The 18,305-nt window shown below is 38.5% G+C and overlaps 1 protein-coding gene across 4 annotated transcripts in view; it reads left to right on the forward strand.

Annotated features, from left to right (window-relative positions):
- Nucleotides 1-18,305, forward strand: part of GFPT1 (glutamine--fructose-6-phosphate transaminase 1) — a 70,420-nt gene that overhangs the window by 24,499 nt on the left and 27,616 nt on the right. For 2 of the 4 annotated variants that reach the window (XM_035272385.3, XM_035272384.3), the window contains exons 5-11: nt 5,909-5,967; nt 6,771-6,905; nt 8,334-8,395; nt 10,158-10,237; nt 10,414-10,467; nt 14,485-14,590; nt 16,277-16,440. In XM_035272385.3, the coding sequence (XP_035128276.1) occupies nt 5,909-5,967; nt 6,771-6,905; nt 8,334-8,395; nt 10,158-10,237; nt 10,414-10,467; nt 14,485-14,590; nt 16,277-16,440 (660 nt within the window). The remainder of the gene's footprint in view (nt 1-5,908; nt 5,968-6,770; nt 6,906-8,333; nt 8,396-10,157; nt 10,238-10,413; nt 10,468-14,484; nt 14,591-16,276; nt 16,441-18,305) is intronic. The other 2 variants (XM_035272387.3, XM_035272386.3) reach the window with 1 other exon arrangement.

Consider the following 18,305-nt stretch of genomic DNA (forward strand, 5'->3'; position numbering starts at 1 on the left):
TTGGGGTTTTACTGTGTTGGCCAGGCTGGTCTTGAACTTCAGACCTCAGGTGATACTCCTGCCTTGGCCTCCCAAAGTGCTGGGATTACAGGCATGAGACACTGTGCCTGGCTGAAAATTTTTTTTACTGTTTTTGTCCTTAGGGCATATCTCTGTAGGAATGTATAATCAAAAGACTGTGTTTTAGAGTTACTTGGGATAGTCTTTCTCCATGCACTTGTGCTACTGGGCTGGATATTTGTTACTTTAATATTTTCATTTTTTAGTTTTAAGGATTGATATTCTTTGAAAAATAAATGTTATTTACAATTATTTAAAATATTTACATAATTCTGAAGTTATATCTTTAAAACAAGACATATTAAAAGAAGTCTACCCAGCACTTTGAGAGGCTGAGATGGATGGATTGCTTGAGCCCAGTAGTTTGAGACCAGCACGAGCAACATGGTAAAACCCCATCCCTACAGAAAATACAAAAATTAGCTGGACGGTGGCATTCACCTATAGTCCCAGCTACTTGGGAGGCTGAGGCAGGAGGATCACCTGAGCCTGGGGGTTGAGGCTGCAGTGAGCCATGATTGTGCCACTGTACTGCAGCATGGGTGACAGAGTAAGACCCTGTCTCAACAACAAAACAAGTCTAGACTCTTCTGTTTCCTTTTATTCTCCCTGTAGATAACATTAATCAATTTTTTGAGTCTGTTCTTTCATTAAAAAAAAAAAAATACATGCAAAAGTGTGTATATGTGTATTTATCCCTCCCCATTTTTTTCCCTTTTATTTTAGTGACCTGGTCTCACTCCTCCACGCAGGCAGGGTATAGTGGTGGGATCATAGCTCCCTGTAACCTCAAATTCTTGGGCACAAGTGATCTTCTTGCCTCAGTCTCCTGAGTAGCTAGGATCACAGGCTTGCACCACCACACCCAGCTAATTTAATTTATTTTTGTAGAGATAGGGGTCTTGCTTTGTTGCCAAGGCTGGTTACAAACTCCTGGACTACTTGTCTTTCCACCTCAGCCTCCCAAAGTGCTGAGATTACAGACATGAGCCATTGCACCCAGCCCTTTTTGGTTTTTAATTTAATTCAGAAGGTGCCTATTTAGGCTTCTTGTGCTTCAGTAATTACTATTGAATTTGATTATAATGCTAGCAATCATTTAGACTTTTGACATAAGGCCTTTATAAAAGATTCCCGAAAACTTACATCTAGATTATGTTTTGAGAATTTGGCTTTAAGTTAAAGCCTTTTAATTAGTTATTTATGAATCTCTTTGTTCTAGGATTTATATATATATATATATATATATATATATATATATTTTTTTTTTTTTTGGAGATGGAGTCTTGCTCTGTTTCCCAGGCTAGAGTGCAGTGGCATGATTTGGGCTCACTGCAACCTCTGCCTCCCGGATTCAAGTGATTCCTCTGCCTCAAGCTTCCCAAGTAGCTGGGATTATAGGCTCACACCACCACGCCTAGCTAATTTTTAAATTTTTAGTAGGGATGAGGTTTTACCATGTTGGCCAGGCTGGTCTTGAACTCCTGACCTCAGGTGATCCGCTCGTCTCAGCCTCCCAAAGTGCTGGGATTACAGGCATGAGCCACCACACATGGCAAATTTTTTATAAATTTATGTTTTAGTTGCTATCATCTTCTCAAAAATCTCATGAAAATGTTTATTATTTGGTTTCTAGTTACTGTCAGCCAAAATGTCAGATCTTTATGTGTATTAAGAACATCGTGGCCGCTGTGTGTGGTGGCTCATGCCTGTAATCCCAGCACTTTGGGAGGCTGAGGCATGTGGATCACCTGAAGTTAGGAGTTCGAGACCAGCTTGGCCAACATGGCAAAACCCCATCTCTGTTAAAAATACGAAAATCAGCAGGGTGTGGTAGCATGCACCTACAATCCCAGCTACTTGAGAGGCTGAGCCAGGAGAATCGCTTGAACTTGGGAGGCGGAGGTTGCAGTGAGCCCGGATTGTGCCACTTCACTTCAGTCTGGGTGACAGAGCAGGACTTTGTCTCAAAAAAGGAAAAACATGATCAATCCAAGATGGCCGACCACTAACAGCTCAGGATCGTAGCTCCCACTGAAAGCTCAGAGAACGAGACGACGCCACATTAGACGAATTTTTGTCACTCACCGATTAGCCGATTCCCAGTGGAGGAGCCCCACGGGTCGCCAGCGCGACTCTTGTGGCCGCCGCAGCGGTTTTGCCGGTGTCTCGGCGCAGCAGCTCTTCATGCAGAGCCAACGGGACTGCTTCCCCTACTGACCGGAGTTTGGAGCTCCCGGAAGTCAGAGCCACTTGTTGCGGACTCAAGAGGGAAGCCAGACCAGAGATTCCCGGGCAGAAGAGCACCATCAGTCTCACCACTGCTATTTAGGCTGCCACAGTGGGTTGCTCGGATCCCAGCACTGGGAATCAATAAGTCGGACATCGACTCAGAAAACTAATTAGAAAGGTGGTTCATCTACAATGAAGGGAAAAAAACAGCCTAAGAAGGCCGAGTATACTCAAAATCAGAACCCATCAGCAACGGAACAAGCCCTGTTGGAAAAGGACTCATCAGCAACCGAACAAGCCCTGATGGAAAAGGACTCATCAGTAACGGAACAAGCCCTGATGGAAAAGGACTGTGTTCCATTATCTGAAGTAGGCTTTAAAAGGTGGATGATAAGAAACTTCTGGGAGTTAAAGGAACTTGTTCTAACCCAATGTAAAGAAACTAAGAACTTGGAAAAAAGGTTAGATGAAATGTTGAAAAGAATAGACAATATAGAGAGGAATACAAATGAACTTATGGAGTTGAAAAATACAACACGAGAACTTAGTGAAATATGTACAAGCTTAAACAGCCGAATGGATCAAGCAGAAGAAAGGGTATCAGAGGTCGAAGACCAACTTAATGAAACAAAACGACAAGACAAGAATAGAGAAAAAAGGATGAAAAGGAATGAGCAAAGTCTCCAAGCAATATGGGACTATGTGAAAAGACCTAATATACGCTTGATTGGTGTACCTGAATGTGACGGAGAGAATGAATTCAAGCTGGAAAATACTCTCCAGGACATTATCCAAGAAAATTTTCCTAATTTAGCAAAGCAGGACACTATTCAACCCCAGGCAATAAAGAGAACACCACAAAGATATTCCTCAAGAAGACCAACCCCAAGGCACATAATCGTTAGATTCACCAAGATTGAAACGAAGGAGAAAATATTAAGGGCAGCCAGAGAAAAAGATCAAGTTACCCATAAAGGTAAGCCTATTAGGCTTACAGCAGATCTCTCAATGGAAACCCTACAAGCTAGAAGAGAGTGGGGACCAATATTCAATATACTTAATCAACAGAACTTTCAGCCCAGAATTTCATATCCTGCCAATTTAAGCTTTACATTTGAAGGAAAAATAAAATCTTTTAGGAACAAGCAAGTACTCAGAGATTTTATTACCACCAGGCCTGCTTTACAAGAACTTCTGAAAGAAGCATTATACACAGAAAGGAACAACCAGTATGACCCTTTCTAAAAATACACCAAAAAGTAAAGAGCATTAACATAAAGAAGAATTTTTATCAACGAAAGGACAAAATAGCCAGTTAATATCAAATGGCAGCAACCCTAAATTTAAATCGACCAAATCTCCCAATCAAAAGATACAGACAAAATCTAACGGTATATCCAAAGATATACATAGACTCAAAATAAAGGGTTGGAAAAAAAAACGTACCAACCAAATGGAGAGCAAAAATAAATAAATAAAAAGCAGGAGTTGCAATTTTCACATTTGACAAAATAGATTTCAAAGCTACAAGGATACAAGGGTAAAAGGATTAATGTAATAATAAGAGATCTTAACACCCAGATACATAAGACCCATAATGAGATTTAGATTCAACGAGACAGAAAATTGATAACGATATCCGGGACTGGAACTAAGATCCAGAACAAATAAATTCAATAGAGCTCTCCATTTTAAACACACAAAATATACATTATCCACAAAATCTAACAATATATCTAAAGATATACAAAGACTCAAGGGGATGGAAAAAAACTCACCAACCAAATGGAGAGCAAAAATAAATAAAAAGCAGGAGTTGCAATTCTCACACTTAATAAAATAGATTTCAAAGCTACAAGGATGCAAGGGTAAAAGGATTAATGTAATAATAAGAGATCTTAACACCCAGATACATAAGACACATAATGAGATTTAGATTCAACGAGACAACAAATTGATAACGATATCCGGGACTTGAACTCAGAGCCAGAACAAATAAACACAATAGAGATCTCTATTTTAAACACATAAAATATGCATTAACCACTTTAAACACTCAAAATATTGATCGGCCATTATTGAAACCCATATTGAATCCCATTTTAGGAATGAAGTAATATTCCTTTTTCCCTCTTTTTCTTTTTTTCCCCTTCTTTTTCTCTTTTTCCCTCAAAAAAAAAAAAAAAGGAAAAACATTTTGGCCTTGCATAGTAGCTCATACCTGTAATCCCAAGACACTGGAAGGTTGAAGTGGGAGGATTGCTTCAGCTCAGGAGACTAGCCTGGGCAACATAGTGAGACTCTGTCTCTACAGAAAAATAAAAAAATTAGTTGAGTGTGATAGTGCATGCCTGTAATTCCAGCTTCTCAGAAGGCTGATGTGGGAGAATCACCTGAGCCCAGAAGTTCAAGGCTGCAGTGAGTCATGATCGAGCTACTGTAATCCAGCTTGGTGACAGAGCATCAGCCTGTCTCAAAAAAAAAAAAAAAAAAGAATATTTTGATAATTAAAATAAAATTTAATTTAGCAGTAATTTTCCTCCTAACTGAAATGAACTTTAAATAATAAACAGAGGATTGGTAGTTTTTTTGTTTTTTGTTTTTATTGCCCAGGCTGGAGTGCAGTGGCACAATCTCAGCTCACTGCAACCTCTGCTTCCCAGATTCAAGTGATCCTCCTGCCTCAGCCTCCCGAGTAGCTGGGATTACAGGCTTGTGCCGCCATGCTTGGCTAATTTTTTGTATTTTTAGTAGAGATGGGGTTTTGCCTTATTGGCCAGGATGATCTTGAACTCCTGACCTCAGGTTATCTGCCTGCCTCAGCCTCCTAAAGTGCTGGGATTACAGGTGTGAGCCACCATGCCCAGCCGGATTGGTAGTTTTTATGTACCATCAGTGGCTACAAATAATAATATTGTCAACTCTTGATTATTTATTCTTACAGTTTTGAAAGTTAGTTAACTTAAAAAAGATAAAAATTATCTCATAATCATATTTATCTCTTGGAATGATATTTTAACATTATTTTTCTGACATTCTATGACTTACCTGGATCTCAAACAAGTAAATTTATAGAACTGATTGTCTGGCTTTTCTTAGCAAGTTCCTTAGTTTTAGTTATTAAACTGATTTAGTATAAATCAGATTATTGTTTTAGTTTGAAGGGCCTTCACTTTAAACTTATACTCAGTTTGAAGGGTCTTCTTTTTAAACTTACGCTCAAGAATGAATTACTATGAATGAATAAGAATAATACTTAGTTCAGCTTTCTCATTTTGCAAATGAGTCAACAAACCCAATAAACTTGCTCCTTTCACATGGTAACATTGATTAGTAGTTTAGCCACAACTGCAATTGTTATCTCTAGACTTCCTGTTTATTTCCCCACTCTACCCACCTCCCCTGCACTGTGTGCTTTGGCTATGCCAAGTAAACAATGCTGCTGATCTACCTGATGATAATCTGGTAACAAGAAGTAGATGTAATTATCATGTTATAAATAACAAATAGTATAGCATATTTTAGATTTTTTTGACTTGAGAAAAATCTAGTTATAGCTATTTTAGGTTTATCAGACTTCTAACTTTTTTGTCATCAATACTTTTACCTCTTTTAGAATTTATTGTTATTCACAATGGAATCATCACCAACTACAAAGACTTGAAAAAGTTTTTGGTAAGTAAGGTCATCTCAAAAGACACCAGTCTTTGATAATACTTCTAACAAGAGCAGCGAGGTTGGTTATTAGGATGTACAACACCATATAGGTGTCATCAAGTAATTCCTTAGATAATTTCAAGGGCATGATGGTTTATTGGACTTTTTTTTGCTAGCAGTAGAACAATTTTGTCTTTTAAAATGAAAAGGAAATGATTAGTATTTGACTGTAATATACATGACAAAAGGCTCAAATAAAATTGGAATTTTGTGGAGACATTTTTTGCATTGTGAGAGACTCTCGTGTTTTAAAGTTCTTAGAATATATTAATATAAGAAGAATCAGGACAAACTAAATGAAAGTTCTATGTTTTAAATAGATACTGTATAGTAATGGTCATAATGGTGACCTGCATGAGTGCTTTGTTAGGGTTGTTCAATTGAACTTTCTGCAGTGATGGAAGACATAGTGTATCTGGGCTATTCAGTATAGTAGCTACTGTCCATATGTGGCTATTGAGCTAGTATGACTGAGGAACTGAATTTTAAATTTTATTTAATTTTGGTTAAATTTAAATAGCCACATACAGCTAATGGCTATTTATTGGACAGTAAGTTAAATGTATGTTCAGTTACACAGAGTACCACATTGTTTTGGATTCACTCTAGTCAGATGGTGACTTTAATTTTGAATAATGGGATATGGTGCTCAAAAAATAGCAGAAATTAGTGACATTTCTGAGGGAACAATTTTGTAGAAAAGATTTGTATGTCATGAATATTTTCTTAATTATATCTTTTTTTTGTCTTTCTACTTACAGGAAAGCAAAGGCTATGACTTTGAATCTGAAACAGACACAGAGACAATTGCCAAGCTTGTTAAGTATATGTATGACAATCGGGAAAGTCAAGATATCAGCTTTACTACCTTGGTGGAGAGAGTTATCCAACAACTGGTATTAAGCCACACTTTTAAAGATAATTATGCCAGCAATAATTATGAGAAACTTTCTGAAAACTAAGTTTGATAAGCAGGAACTGTGCTATTCTTTTTGAGTATTTTTGGCTTTTATTTCTCATATAACTGTTCAACTTGAATAATTTTAAGACACCGTTTGGTTTATTGATTCCCCCTACTCTCCACTTAAAATTCTACTTACTTCATTCTGATTTAATGTCATGAGAATGAAAAATAATCCAAAATCAAAATGTGTCTAAAAACTATGCGTATATACACACATCCATACACGCCACGCATGGATATGTACACAGTATACACAATGGAGGATTAGTTACTCCCTTGCTTCCTGTTCATCCGAGTGTTCTTCTCAACCAGTAACTTAGCACAATGGTACCTTCAGGGATGATGCCTGCGTGAAGTCAGCTACTTATTTTTCCTTTTGGGGACTTTTCCTTGGCCCTGAACCTCTATTAAAAAGCATTTCCCAGCCCAAGAGAAAAGCAGTATTCTTTTTGATTCCATCCAACATTCCTAATTAAAGATTAAAGATATCAAAGATCTACAAAAGTCTAAATTCATAGTGATACCTACATCCCTCTTCCCTTCTCATAACTCTAGTTTTCCCATTTTAATGCCCAACTAAGGTCCAACCCTCACCCCGCTCCCACCTGCATGCAAATCTTACATCTAGCAAAAAGAAGAAACAGGAAGATGGAGAATGTAAAGCCCTATTCCTTCCCTTTTACCCAAGGCAGCGTGGAATTTCAGCCTTTTCTCCTTTCTAATAGACTTTGCCTTTTATTCATTGTATAATCCAGTTTGTGTTCCATGGTGGTTCTTCCCTCTACTATTTTGTGTTCCTCTTTTATCTGTTCTTGATTCCTGTAAGCCCTGTCTCTGAGGATCCAGGTTGATGGAGTTATATGGTATGCATGTTAATAATTCTAATTCTATATATTTGTATCTCTTAATATTGAGAAAGAGTGAAAGTTAACAGTGGTGTACAATTAACTAGGGCAGAGAATAGGTTTTAGATTTTGATCTTGGGATCTTTTCTAATTCTGTCTTTCCTCTGATAATTCATAGTTTCATGATAATATAGATAGGTAGATGATGGAAATAGGATCTATCAGTTGAGAAGTGTTCATAGCATGTACAATGGGTGACTTTTTAAATGATCTTATTTTGGAGTTATTATCTATTGATCATATTTCGATCGTAGGCTTGGTTAAAAAAGTGGATCTTGGATACACTAAAGCTTAGGAGTAAGTGTTTACTTAAATTATAGACTTGTTTATAAACTGGCACAAAAGAGCATTTGTGTGAACCAAAAATTTCTTTGCTGAAGTCAGTATGTTCTAGGCATTTCTGACATTTATTTGATTACAGTAAATATTGCTAATACATTTTTTTCCCTCCATAGGAAGGTGCTTTTGCACTCGTATTTAAAAGTGTCCATTTTCCCGGGCAAGCAGTTGGCACAAGGTACATATAACTCTAACAATGACTAATGTATTTCAGTATATTTGAGTTACATGTTTATTCTTCATAGATTATAAATGACCCTTTGTTACAAAGGTTCTGCCCTCTTTTAGATATATTCATGTGAGCATATTTTCACATGCTCCTTCTTGTCTGTTGTTTTACCACTCTTCCATTTAACAGAATCCCTTAAGAAAGCAAGTACAGGCTGGGGACGGTGGCTCACGCCTGTAATCCTAGCACTTTGGGAGGCTGAGGCAGGTGGATGACCTGAGATCAGGAGTTTGAGACCAGCCTGGCCAACATGGCAAAACCCCGTATCTACTAAGAATATAAAAATTATTCGGGCTTGGTGGCACAAGCCTGTAATCCCAGCTACTCGGGATGCTGAGGCAGAATTGCTGAGGCAGAATTAGCAGAGTTACTTTGTGAATTTGGATATTGAATATTACCTAATAAAGTTAAAATATTAGCCTTCTCTGTATTTTTTGAAACATGTTCTAGACAAATTCCTAGATAATTATGCCATCACTGCTTCTTGTTAGGATATTTAGGCCTGATCGTGAAATCCTAAGTGAGGTGCCCTAAGATACGGTAAGAGAGAGATATTTTTAATCTGAAGACGTGGTGACTAAGGAGAACGTGCTACACCTTCCTATATTGGCCTTCTGTGCACAATTGAAAGGAAGGTTCCATTTCACATTACAAAGAAAAACAATTAAAATACACTGTTACTAGCAGGGGTTGGCAAACTTTTTTGGAGTGGGCCAGATAGTAACTATTTTAGGCTTTCTGGGCCATGTAGCCTGTGTAGTAACTACTTAATTGCTGGTTGTATTGTGAAAGCAGCTGCAGAAAATAAGTAAAAGAGTGGGCATGGCTATGTTCCAAAATAACTGTATTTAATACAGTTTTTATTTGTCAATTATAAAAGTTAAAAAACCTGTATTAGGCTTGGCTTGGTGGCTCATACCTATAATTCCAGCATTTTGGGAGGCTGAAATGGGTAGATTGCTATATCCAAGGAGTTCTAGACCAGCCTGGGCAACATGGCAAAACCCCGTCTCTACCAAAAATAAAAAATTTAGCTGGGTGTGGTGGTGCGTACTTGTAGACCCAGCTAATCAGGAGGCTGAGGCAAGGGGATCACTTGAGGCCAGGAGGTCAAGGCTGCAGCGAGCTGTGATTGCGCCACTGCACTTCAGCCTGGGAGACAGAGCAAGGGCATTCTCAAAAACCAACCAAACAAAAACCCTTTATTTATAAAAATAACCCTGGGCTTCAGGTCAGTTTGCTGACTCTGATACAGAATTTTTTTTTTTTTGGATATAGGGTCTTGCTCCGTCACCCAGGCCAGAGAGCAGTGGTGCGATCTTGCTCACTGCAGCCTCCACCTTCCAGGCTCAAGCAGTTCTCCTACCTCAGTCTCCTGAGTAGCTGAGACTGTGGGCATGTGCCATCACAGCTGGCTGATTTGGAGATGGGGTTTTGCCATGTTGCTCAGACAGGTCTTGAACTCCTGGGTTTAAGTGATTTGCCTGCCTTGGCCTTGTGAAGTTCTAGGATTACAGGTGTGAGCCACTATACCGGCCCAGTACAGAATATGTTTTTTTAAAAAATTCTATTTATCTAGTTCGTTTTTATATCTGAACTTGCGCTTGGGGGGAGAATTTAAACGTTTGAAGAGTATTGGCTCATTAAATTTTATATCATTAGTCCATTATTTATAAAAATGGTTTAATTCTGACTGCTCTTCCAATTACAGGCGAGGCAGTCCTCTGTTGATTGGTGTACGGAGTGAACATAAACTTTCTACTGATCACATTCCTATACTCTACAGAACAGGTAAAATTTCCTCTACAAATGGAGTGCAGTAGTTATGAAGAATTATTTTCCTTAAGTTGGAATAAATGCCCTTTTGGTCAGATGGACATGTAAATATAGTTCTGTCCAGACATGAAAAAGATTTGTTTTTGTGAGTACTCTGATGATTAGAATTTTTTTCTGTTGTGTATCCTTAGCTAGGACTCAGATTGGATCAAAATTCACACGGTGGGGATCACAGGGAGAAAGAGGTGGGAAATGCACTCTGCATGGATGGGGAAGATCTTATCCTCTTTTGTTTTTTTCTTTACTAATTCTTTTGTTCTTGGAGTGAATGAATGTGCTGGGCCTCTAAAAATGTGCTTATTTTATTGGGAAGTGTATTTTGACATTTTTCTAATTTGCAGAGTATATTTTGTGTGTCTGCTTTTGGCATTTAGAAAAGTGCTTTTGATAATTTCATTAAAATTTCTGAAATTTGAGAAAATACTTGAAATTCTAAATTATTTTTTCCTTTGTTTTAAAATCATATAGGATATATGCTTAGATTAGGAAAAGAGCATTGTGTGCTAGGTTATTTTAGATTGACTAAGTGGTAGTTATTTGACTCATTTAGCCTAACTTTTAACTGAAATATGTTTAAATGGTCTTTATTTTATGCATGACATGTTACTGTTAGATTTACATTTGAATTGACTTTATTTGAATTTGTAGTGATTGTTCTTTTATATTGTTTATGTGTAAAGTTTATGTTTTGTTTTTCTTATTTATTTACTTGGATGTAACTTTCCATATTGCTTTTTTTACAGAGAGGCTGGGGGAGACAGGGTCTTGTTCCGTTGCCCAGGCTGGAGTGCAGTGCAGTGGTGAGGTCATACTTCACTGCAATTTTAAACTCTTGGGCTCAGGCGATCCTCCTGCCTCAGCCTCTCAAATAGCTAGGAATACAGGTGTGTGCCATCATGCCCAGCTAATTCTTAGACAGGGTTTTGCTGTCTCAGCCAGGCTGGAGTGCAGTGGCTCAGTAATGGCTCACTGCAGTCTCGACTGCCTGGGCTCAAGTGATTCTCCCACCTCAGCCTCCTTCTGGGACCACAGGTGTGTGCCACCAGCCCCACCTAATTTTTTATTTGTAGAGAGGAAGTCTCGCTATGTTGGCCGGGCTATTCTCAAACTCTTGGCCTCAAGGGATCCTCCCACCTCAACCTTCCAAATTACAGAGATTATAGGAATGGGCCATTGTGCCTGGCTCCTAGCTAACTGTAAATTTTTTGTAGAAATGGAGTCTTGATTTGTTGCCCAGGCTGCTCTTGAACTCCTGGACTCTACCCAGCTCAGCCTCCCAAAGTGTTCGTATCACAGGTGTGAGCCACTGTGCCCAGCCCGGAAGTGTTCTTTTCATTTAAACAGACATTGATACCTCAAGGTTTTTTTTTTTTTTTTTACTTTATTGATTGATTGATTGATTGAAACAGTCTCACTCTGTGGCATGATCTTGGCTCACTGCAACCTATACCGCCTGGGTTCAAGCGATTCTCATGCCTCAGCCTCCTGAGTAGCTGGGACCACCAGTGCACACCACCATGCCCGGCTAATTTTTGTATTTTTGGTAGAGATGGGGTTTTGCCATTCTGGCCAGGCTAGTCTTGAACTCCTGACCCCAGGTGATTTGCCCGTCTCAGCCTCCCAAAGTGCTGGGATTATAGGTGTGAGCCACGGTGCCTGGCCTCAAATTCTTTTACATATTTTAATTAAATATACTTTGTTATTTGAAGAATGAAATTATCAATATTTGGAGAAAAAACACTGAAACTCAAGCCTGTTAGGACATTTTATAAGCAGATGTAGTTGCATTTATTTTTAAAAAATGTTGAGCTCTCTTTTTACATGTTTTTTAATTCACTTTTTTGTTTTTGTTTTTGAGATGAAGTCTTGCTCTGTCACCCAGGCTGGAGTGCAGTGACATGATCTCAGCTAACTGCAACCTCTGCCTCCTGGGTTCAAGCAATTCTCCCACCTCAGCCTCCAGAATAGCTGGGACTACAGGTGTGTTCCACCACACTCAGCTAATTTTTTGTATTTTTAGTGGAGAGGGGGTTTCACCATGTTGGCCAGGCTGGTCTTGAACTCCTGACCTCAAGTAATCCACTCGCCTCAGCCTCCCAAAGTGCTGGGATTACAGGTATGAGCCACTGCGCCTGGCCTCAGTTTTTTAAACACACAATATTTACTCCTTTTCATGTAGTTTCATGAGTTTTGTCAGATGTGAAGTTGTATAACTACCACCACAATCAAGATACAGAACAATTTCATCACCTAAAAAGTTCCCTCAAGCTGTCCTCTGTCATCAACCCTTGTCCCATTCCCAGCCCTTGGCAAACACTAATATGTTATTTTTCTATAGTGTTACCTGGTCTTGGACATCATCTTAAACTTTTTCAAAGTTTGGCATCTTTGCTGTTAAATATGAATGGGAAAAGTTACTTTGTTTTCATGACTAAATCATCAAGTAGTCACAGATGGTGGAAAACTTTGAATATACTTTTTTTGGCTTTTATTATTTTTAATATATTTATGTGGTGTAGTATTTAATTCTTTTTTTTTTTTTTTTTTGAGATGGAATTTGACTCTTGTTGCCCAAGCCGGAGTGCAGTGGCATGATTTCGGCTCACCACAACCTCCGCCTCCTGGGTTCAAGCAATTCTCCAGCCTCAGCCTCCCAAGTAGCTGGGATTACAGGCATGCGCCACCACGTCCAGCTAACTTTGTATTTTTAGTAGAGACGGGGTTTCTCCGTGTTGGTCAGGCTGGTATAGAACTCCTGACCTCAGGTGGTCTGACCACCTCAGCCTCCCAAAATGTTGGAATTACAGGCGTGCGCCACTGTGCCTATCCTGGTGATGTAGTATATTTCTGTACATGTATAAAATGTATAATAATCAACTCAGGATAATCAGCACATTTGAATATACTTTTCTAATAATTATTATCAAGTCTGTCTTTATATGTGCATTTTAAAAGGATAGATACAATACCAGTTTTTATAAGTATACTTGTGATGTTCTCTGGCTATTGTTTCCATAGTTCTAAGTTCTGTAATGTCTTGGCCTTGGAGAAAAGTGCATTTTTGTCTCTAGGACCTTTATATAGTCTTCAACTAATAGATTTTTTCCTATATTAGGCTGATTTATAAAGCTTTAGTATCCAAGTCTTGATGAAAAAAGTTACCAATGTCTTGACAAATTGAGATGTCATAATTCTGAAATACAAGAATTAAAAGGATATTAGCTTTGCAAAATGACCCTACTTTCTCCTGACTTAAAGGAAGTGTAAGAAAACCCAAGTTAAAGAAAGGAGAGTTTCTTGTTTTATAAATTTTATCTCTAACAGATATACCATGATTAGAGAGTGATATGCATCTTTGTTTTGTTTTAAAATCAGAATTAGTGGAGACTAAAACTTGATTTGTTATGCTGACTTGCTGCTAAAATCTAGTGAGGTTTTGTTATGATATAATAAAAATTAATTTGCTACTAGCCTTCATTTTCTTTTTCTTTTTTATTTTGGAGACAGAGTTTTTGCTCTGTTGCCTAGGCTGGAGTGCAATGGCACAATCTCGGCTCACTACAGCCTCCACCTCCTGGGTTCAAGTGATCCTCCTGTCTCAGCCTCCCAAGTATCTGAGATTACAGGCGCCTGCCACCATGCCCAGCTAATTTTGGTATTTTTAGTAGAGATGGGGTTTCACCACGTTGGCCAGGCTGGTCTTGAACTCCTGACCTCAAGTGTTCCATCTGCCTTGGCCTCTCAAAGTGCTAGGACTACAGGCATGAGCCGCTGTGTTCATTTTATTTTCATTGCACAATTTTGATATTTTAAATGCAATTTTTGTGATAATTATAGGTCCACTGCTTTTATCTGGTAAGATTATCAAGTTTTGTATAAAGTTAAAATTAATTTATACTTTTGATTAAAAAAATTAATATTAAGGAATTACTTGTCTTTTACCTGGAAAAGAAATATTATATTAAAAAAAGATATAATTTAGCACTTTTACCTGCCACAAACTCTTTGATAGTTGCTACTTCACTGTACACTTTTTTTCTGTTTTTATTGGCTTATTGCATGGAAATAAGGTGATCTACCTGGCTTTTTAAATTTGCTAAAATTGTTTTGTGTTGCTATGGTTTTTTAAAAGATTATGCGTATATCTACATTGGACATGATTTTCTACATATTTGCCAATTCATGTTAACTATATGCTTTAGGCAAAGACAAGAAGGGAAGCTGCAATCTCTCTCGCGTGGACAGCACAACTTGCCTTTTCCCGGTGGAAGAAAAAGCAGTGGAGTATTACTTTGCTTCTGATGCAAGGTGAGCTTCTTTGGTTGATTGAAAGAGATTTTTAGTAAAACTTGTCATGCTACAGGAAACCAAGAAGTCATTGTGTATTAGTCTAGTTGTGCTCTGTGAGAGAACTTTTTTAATTAAAGAAATATAGTTGACCATTTTGGAGATGGGGCTACAAGGACACTTTTTCTCTTATTTCAAAGCATGTAGGTCAAGAACACATATACTCCTTGAAACTTATTGCAGTGTATTTTAGAGGTCTTACATTTTTTCCTTATTTCAGGAGCCTTATCCAGGGTTTGTAGGGAGGAGATTGTAGATTAGAGAGTAAAATGGCTTAGTTAGTAAACTATTGTAGTTTTATTGTAATGTAGATACCTATTTTTTACATTTAGAATTAATTGCAGCATAATAACTTTTATAAAGGGATAGTAGTAGACTAAGACATATTGAGAGAAAATGCAGGGGGATGTTTAAATGCATTTATAAATGAAATAGTAATGAGGATAAAATAAAATCACCCAAATTGCAAACAAGTATTTGAGTAATTCCCTGTGCCTGAAAATAAGAAAAAATAATAAAAATGAGAAAATACTGCCATTTAGGACTTAAGGGAATGTATTATCTTAGTGGGAAAACAAGCTTCACTCTTGAATATTTTTACAGGTGTGTAGTCAGGGCTAAGATGTGTAAGATTACACAGTTGACAGTTACGACTTAAATACATTGGAATTACAGAAACCTATCAGCCTTTTCTCATTCATTTATACATTCATATTGAACACTCTTAGTAAAGCCATATGGTAGCCTCGGGAGATAATGGTGAGTAAAAAATAAAAATATTAGTTGTCCCTAAGGAACTCTTCCTTAGTAAGGAGGCAAATTTTAAACAATAATCATACAAGTGTAGAATTCCAACTGAGAAGAGCTGCAGAATGCGAGTAACAGAGAGATTTACCCTCTGGTGGGTAAATTTCTTTAAGGGAACGATGTTTGAGAGTTAAGGAGAGATCAGGAATTAATTAGGTGAAGAGGTAGAGGGAGGAACATTCATTCTTTGTGAATGGCTAAGCCTGTGAGAGTTCAGAATGGCTATGAGTGTGGCTGGAATAGAGAGAGAGAGGAAGCTTGGTGGGAGATGAAGCTGGAGAAGGAGGCATAGGGATTACGGTAAGGCACTTTGTTGTCTCTCTAAGAGCCAGAGGGAATCTGTCAGATGATTTGTTGAGTGAAGGAGAAATCTTTATTAGAGCTGTTGCCTTTTAATATCAATTTTGGCAGAAATGGAGAATGGATGGAGAGAAATTAAGAGAGAAAGTGGGTAGACAAATTGGGAGGTTGCTGCAGTAGTCCAGCCAGGGAGCCGATGGGAGTTTGTATTTGTCTGGTGGACATAGAAGCTTTGAGAGTATTTGGAAGTTAAAATTTCAGGATTTGGTGATGGATAGAACGAGGAGGAAATAACTGTGCTTTCTGATCCAATCTATTTGGTTTAGGTTGCTGTGCAGAGATCCTTTTATTTTTTTTTCACTGTGACTGCCTTCCCCATACTTTCCTATAAGGGATGGCATTAGTACCCAGAAAGTTCCCCGATACACTACAGAGTAATAGAGTTTATATTGAAATTTGGTTCTTGTATCCAAATGATAGTTTCATATGTAATAATGATCTTTGGTTATTGATTGTAATGTCTCCTTGAAAATTTTATAGTGCTGTCATAGAACACACCAATCGTGTCATCTTTCTAGAAGATGATGATGTTGCAGCAGTGGTGGATGGACGTCTTTCTATACATCGAATTAAACGAACTGCAGGAGATCACCCTGGACGAGCTGTGCAAACACTCCAGATGGAACTGCAGCAGATCATGAAGGGTAAAAGTTTTTGTCATGTTATAGCTTGGTGTCCTTAATGGAAAGAATATATTCTACTTCTTTTCCTAGCATATTGAATCTAATAATGAATGATGAGTGGAATCTTTCACATGATTAGTGAATAGTGAAGGGACAACTCTAGGAAAAGGGATGATTCTTTAGAGAAATTATCTGCTGGTTTTACAATTGTCATCAAACTAAAGATTTATTATTTCTAACATAAAAAAGAGATTATTAGCATTTGATACTTTATTTTTATTTTTGTTTTTTTTAGAGATGGGTTTCACCATGTTGGCCATGCTAGTCTGGACTCCTGACCTTGGGTGATCCACCTGCCTTGGGCTCCCAAAGTGCTGGTATTACAGATGTGAGCCACTGTGCCCGGCCAACACTTGATACTTTAAAGATACTTTATAAACATAAATATAGTTCATATTCTGTTCCTTTTTATTCTCTTTGTGCTTTAGTTTTCTTACATATAACATGGGGATAATAGAGCCTACCTCATTAAGGTTGTTTTGAGGATTAAGAAGCTATTATTTGGCCAGGCACAGTGACTCACGCCTGTAATCCCAGCACTTTGGGAGACTGAGGCAGGCAGATCACCTGAGGTGGGGAGTTCCAGACCAGCCTAAACAACATGGAGAAACTCCGTCTGTACTAAAAATACAAAAATTAGCCGGGCGTGGTGGTGCATGCCTGTAATCCCAGCTACTTGGGAGGCTGAGGCAGGAGAATCACTTGAACCTGGGAGGTGGAGATTGTGGTGAGCCAAGATTGTGCCATTGCACTCCAGCCTGGGCAACAAGAGCGAAACTCCATCTCAAAAAAAAAAAAAAAAATTGTATATCAAGCCCTTAAAACAGTGCCTGACACACTTAGTCCTATGTGATATTTGCTTCTGTTAACATTATTGTTGTTACGATTTGGATTTTTATTTTCTTCCTTTCTGATAGGATTGTGATAGGAATAAAAACTAACATTGGCCAGGCATGGTGGCTCATACCTGTTATCCCAGCAATTAGGGATACCAATGTGAGAGGATCACTTGAACTCAGGAGTTTGAAACCAGCCTGGGCAACATAGCAAAATCCTGTTTCTACTGCAAATACAAAAAAATAATTATGGGCGTGGTGGCATGTGCCTATAGTCCCAGCTAATGGGGAGGCTGAGGTGGAAGAGTTGCTTGAACCCAAGGGGCAGAGGTTGAGTGAGGTGAAATCGTGCCATTGCACTCCAGCTTGCATGACAGTGCAAGACTCTGTCTCACACACACACACACACACACACACAAAAAGCCGGGCGTGGTAGTGTTCGCCTGTAGTCCCAGCTACTCAGGAGGCTGAGGTGTGAGGATTGCTTGAGCACAGGAGATAAGGCTGCAGTGAGCAGTGATTGTGCCACTGTACTTCAGCCTCAGTGACAGAGTGAGACCCTGTCTCAAAAAAAAAAAAGAAATAACATTTATTGCCTAACTCAACTATATGTCAAATTCTTTGCTTTATTAATCCACACTACAATCCACACTATGAAGTAACTGATCTCTTATTTTATAGAGTAGGTAGTAAAGGATAGAACTACAATTTGACTGTAAGTTACGCTCTAGAACTTAAAGCTTGTTTCATTTGGCTGGGGGTGTTGGGTCACACCTGTAAATCCCAGCCCTTTGGGAGGCTGAGGCAGGTGGATAACAAGGTCAGGAGTTCGAGACCACCCTGACCAATATGGTGAAACCCTGTCTCTACTAAAAATACAAAAAATTAGCTGGGCATGGTGGCACATGCCTGTAGTCCCAGCTACTTGGAGGCTGAGGCCAGGGAATCCCTTGAACCCAGGAGGTGGAGGTTGCAGTGAGCCAAGATCGT

The sequence above is a fragment of the Callithrix jacchus genome, chromosome 14 (genome assembly GCF_049354715.1).
Source record: "Callithrix jacchus isolate 240 chromosome 14, calJac240_pri, whole genome shotgun sequence".
In the NCBI taxonomy this organism is placed as follows: Eukaryota; Metazoa; Chordata; class Mammalia; order Primates; family Cebidae; genus Callithrix; species Callithrix jacchus.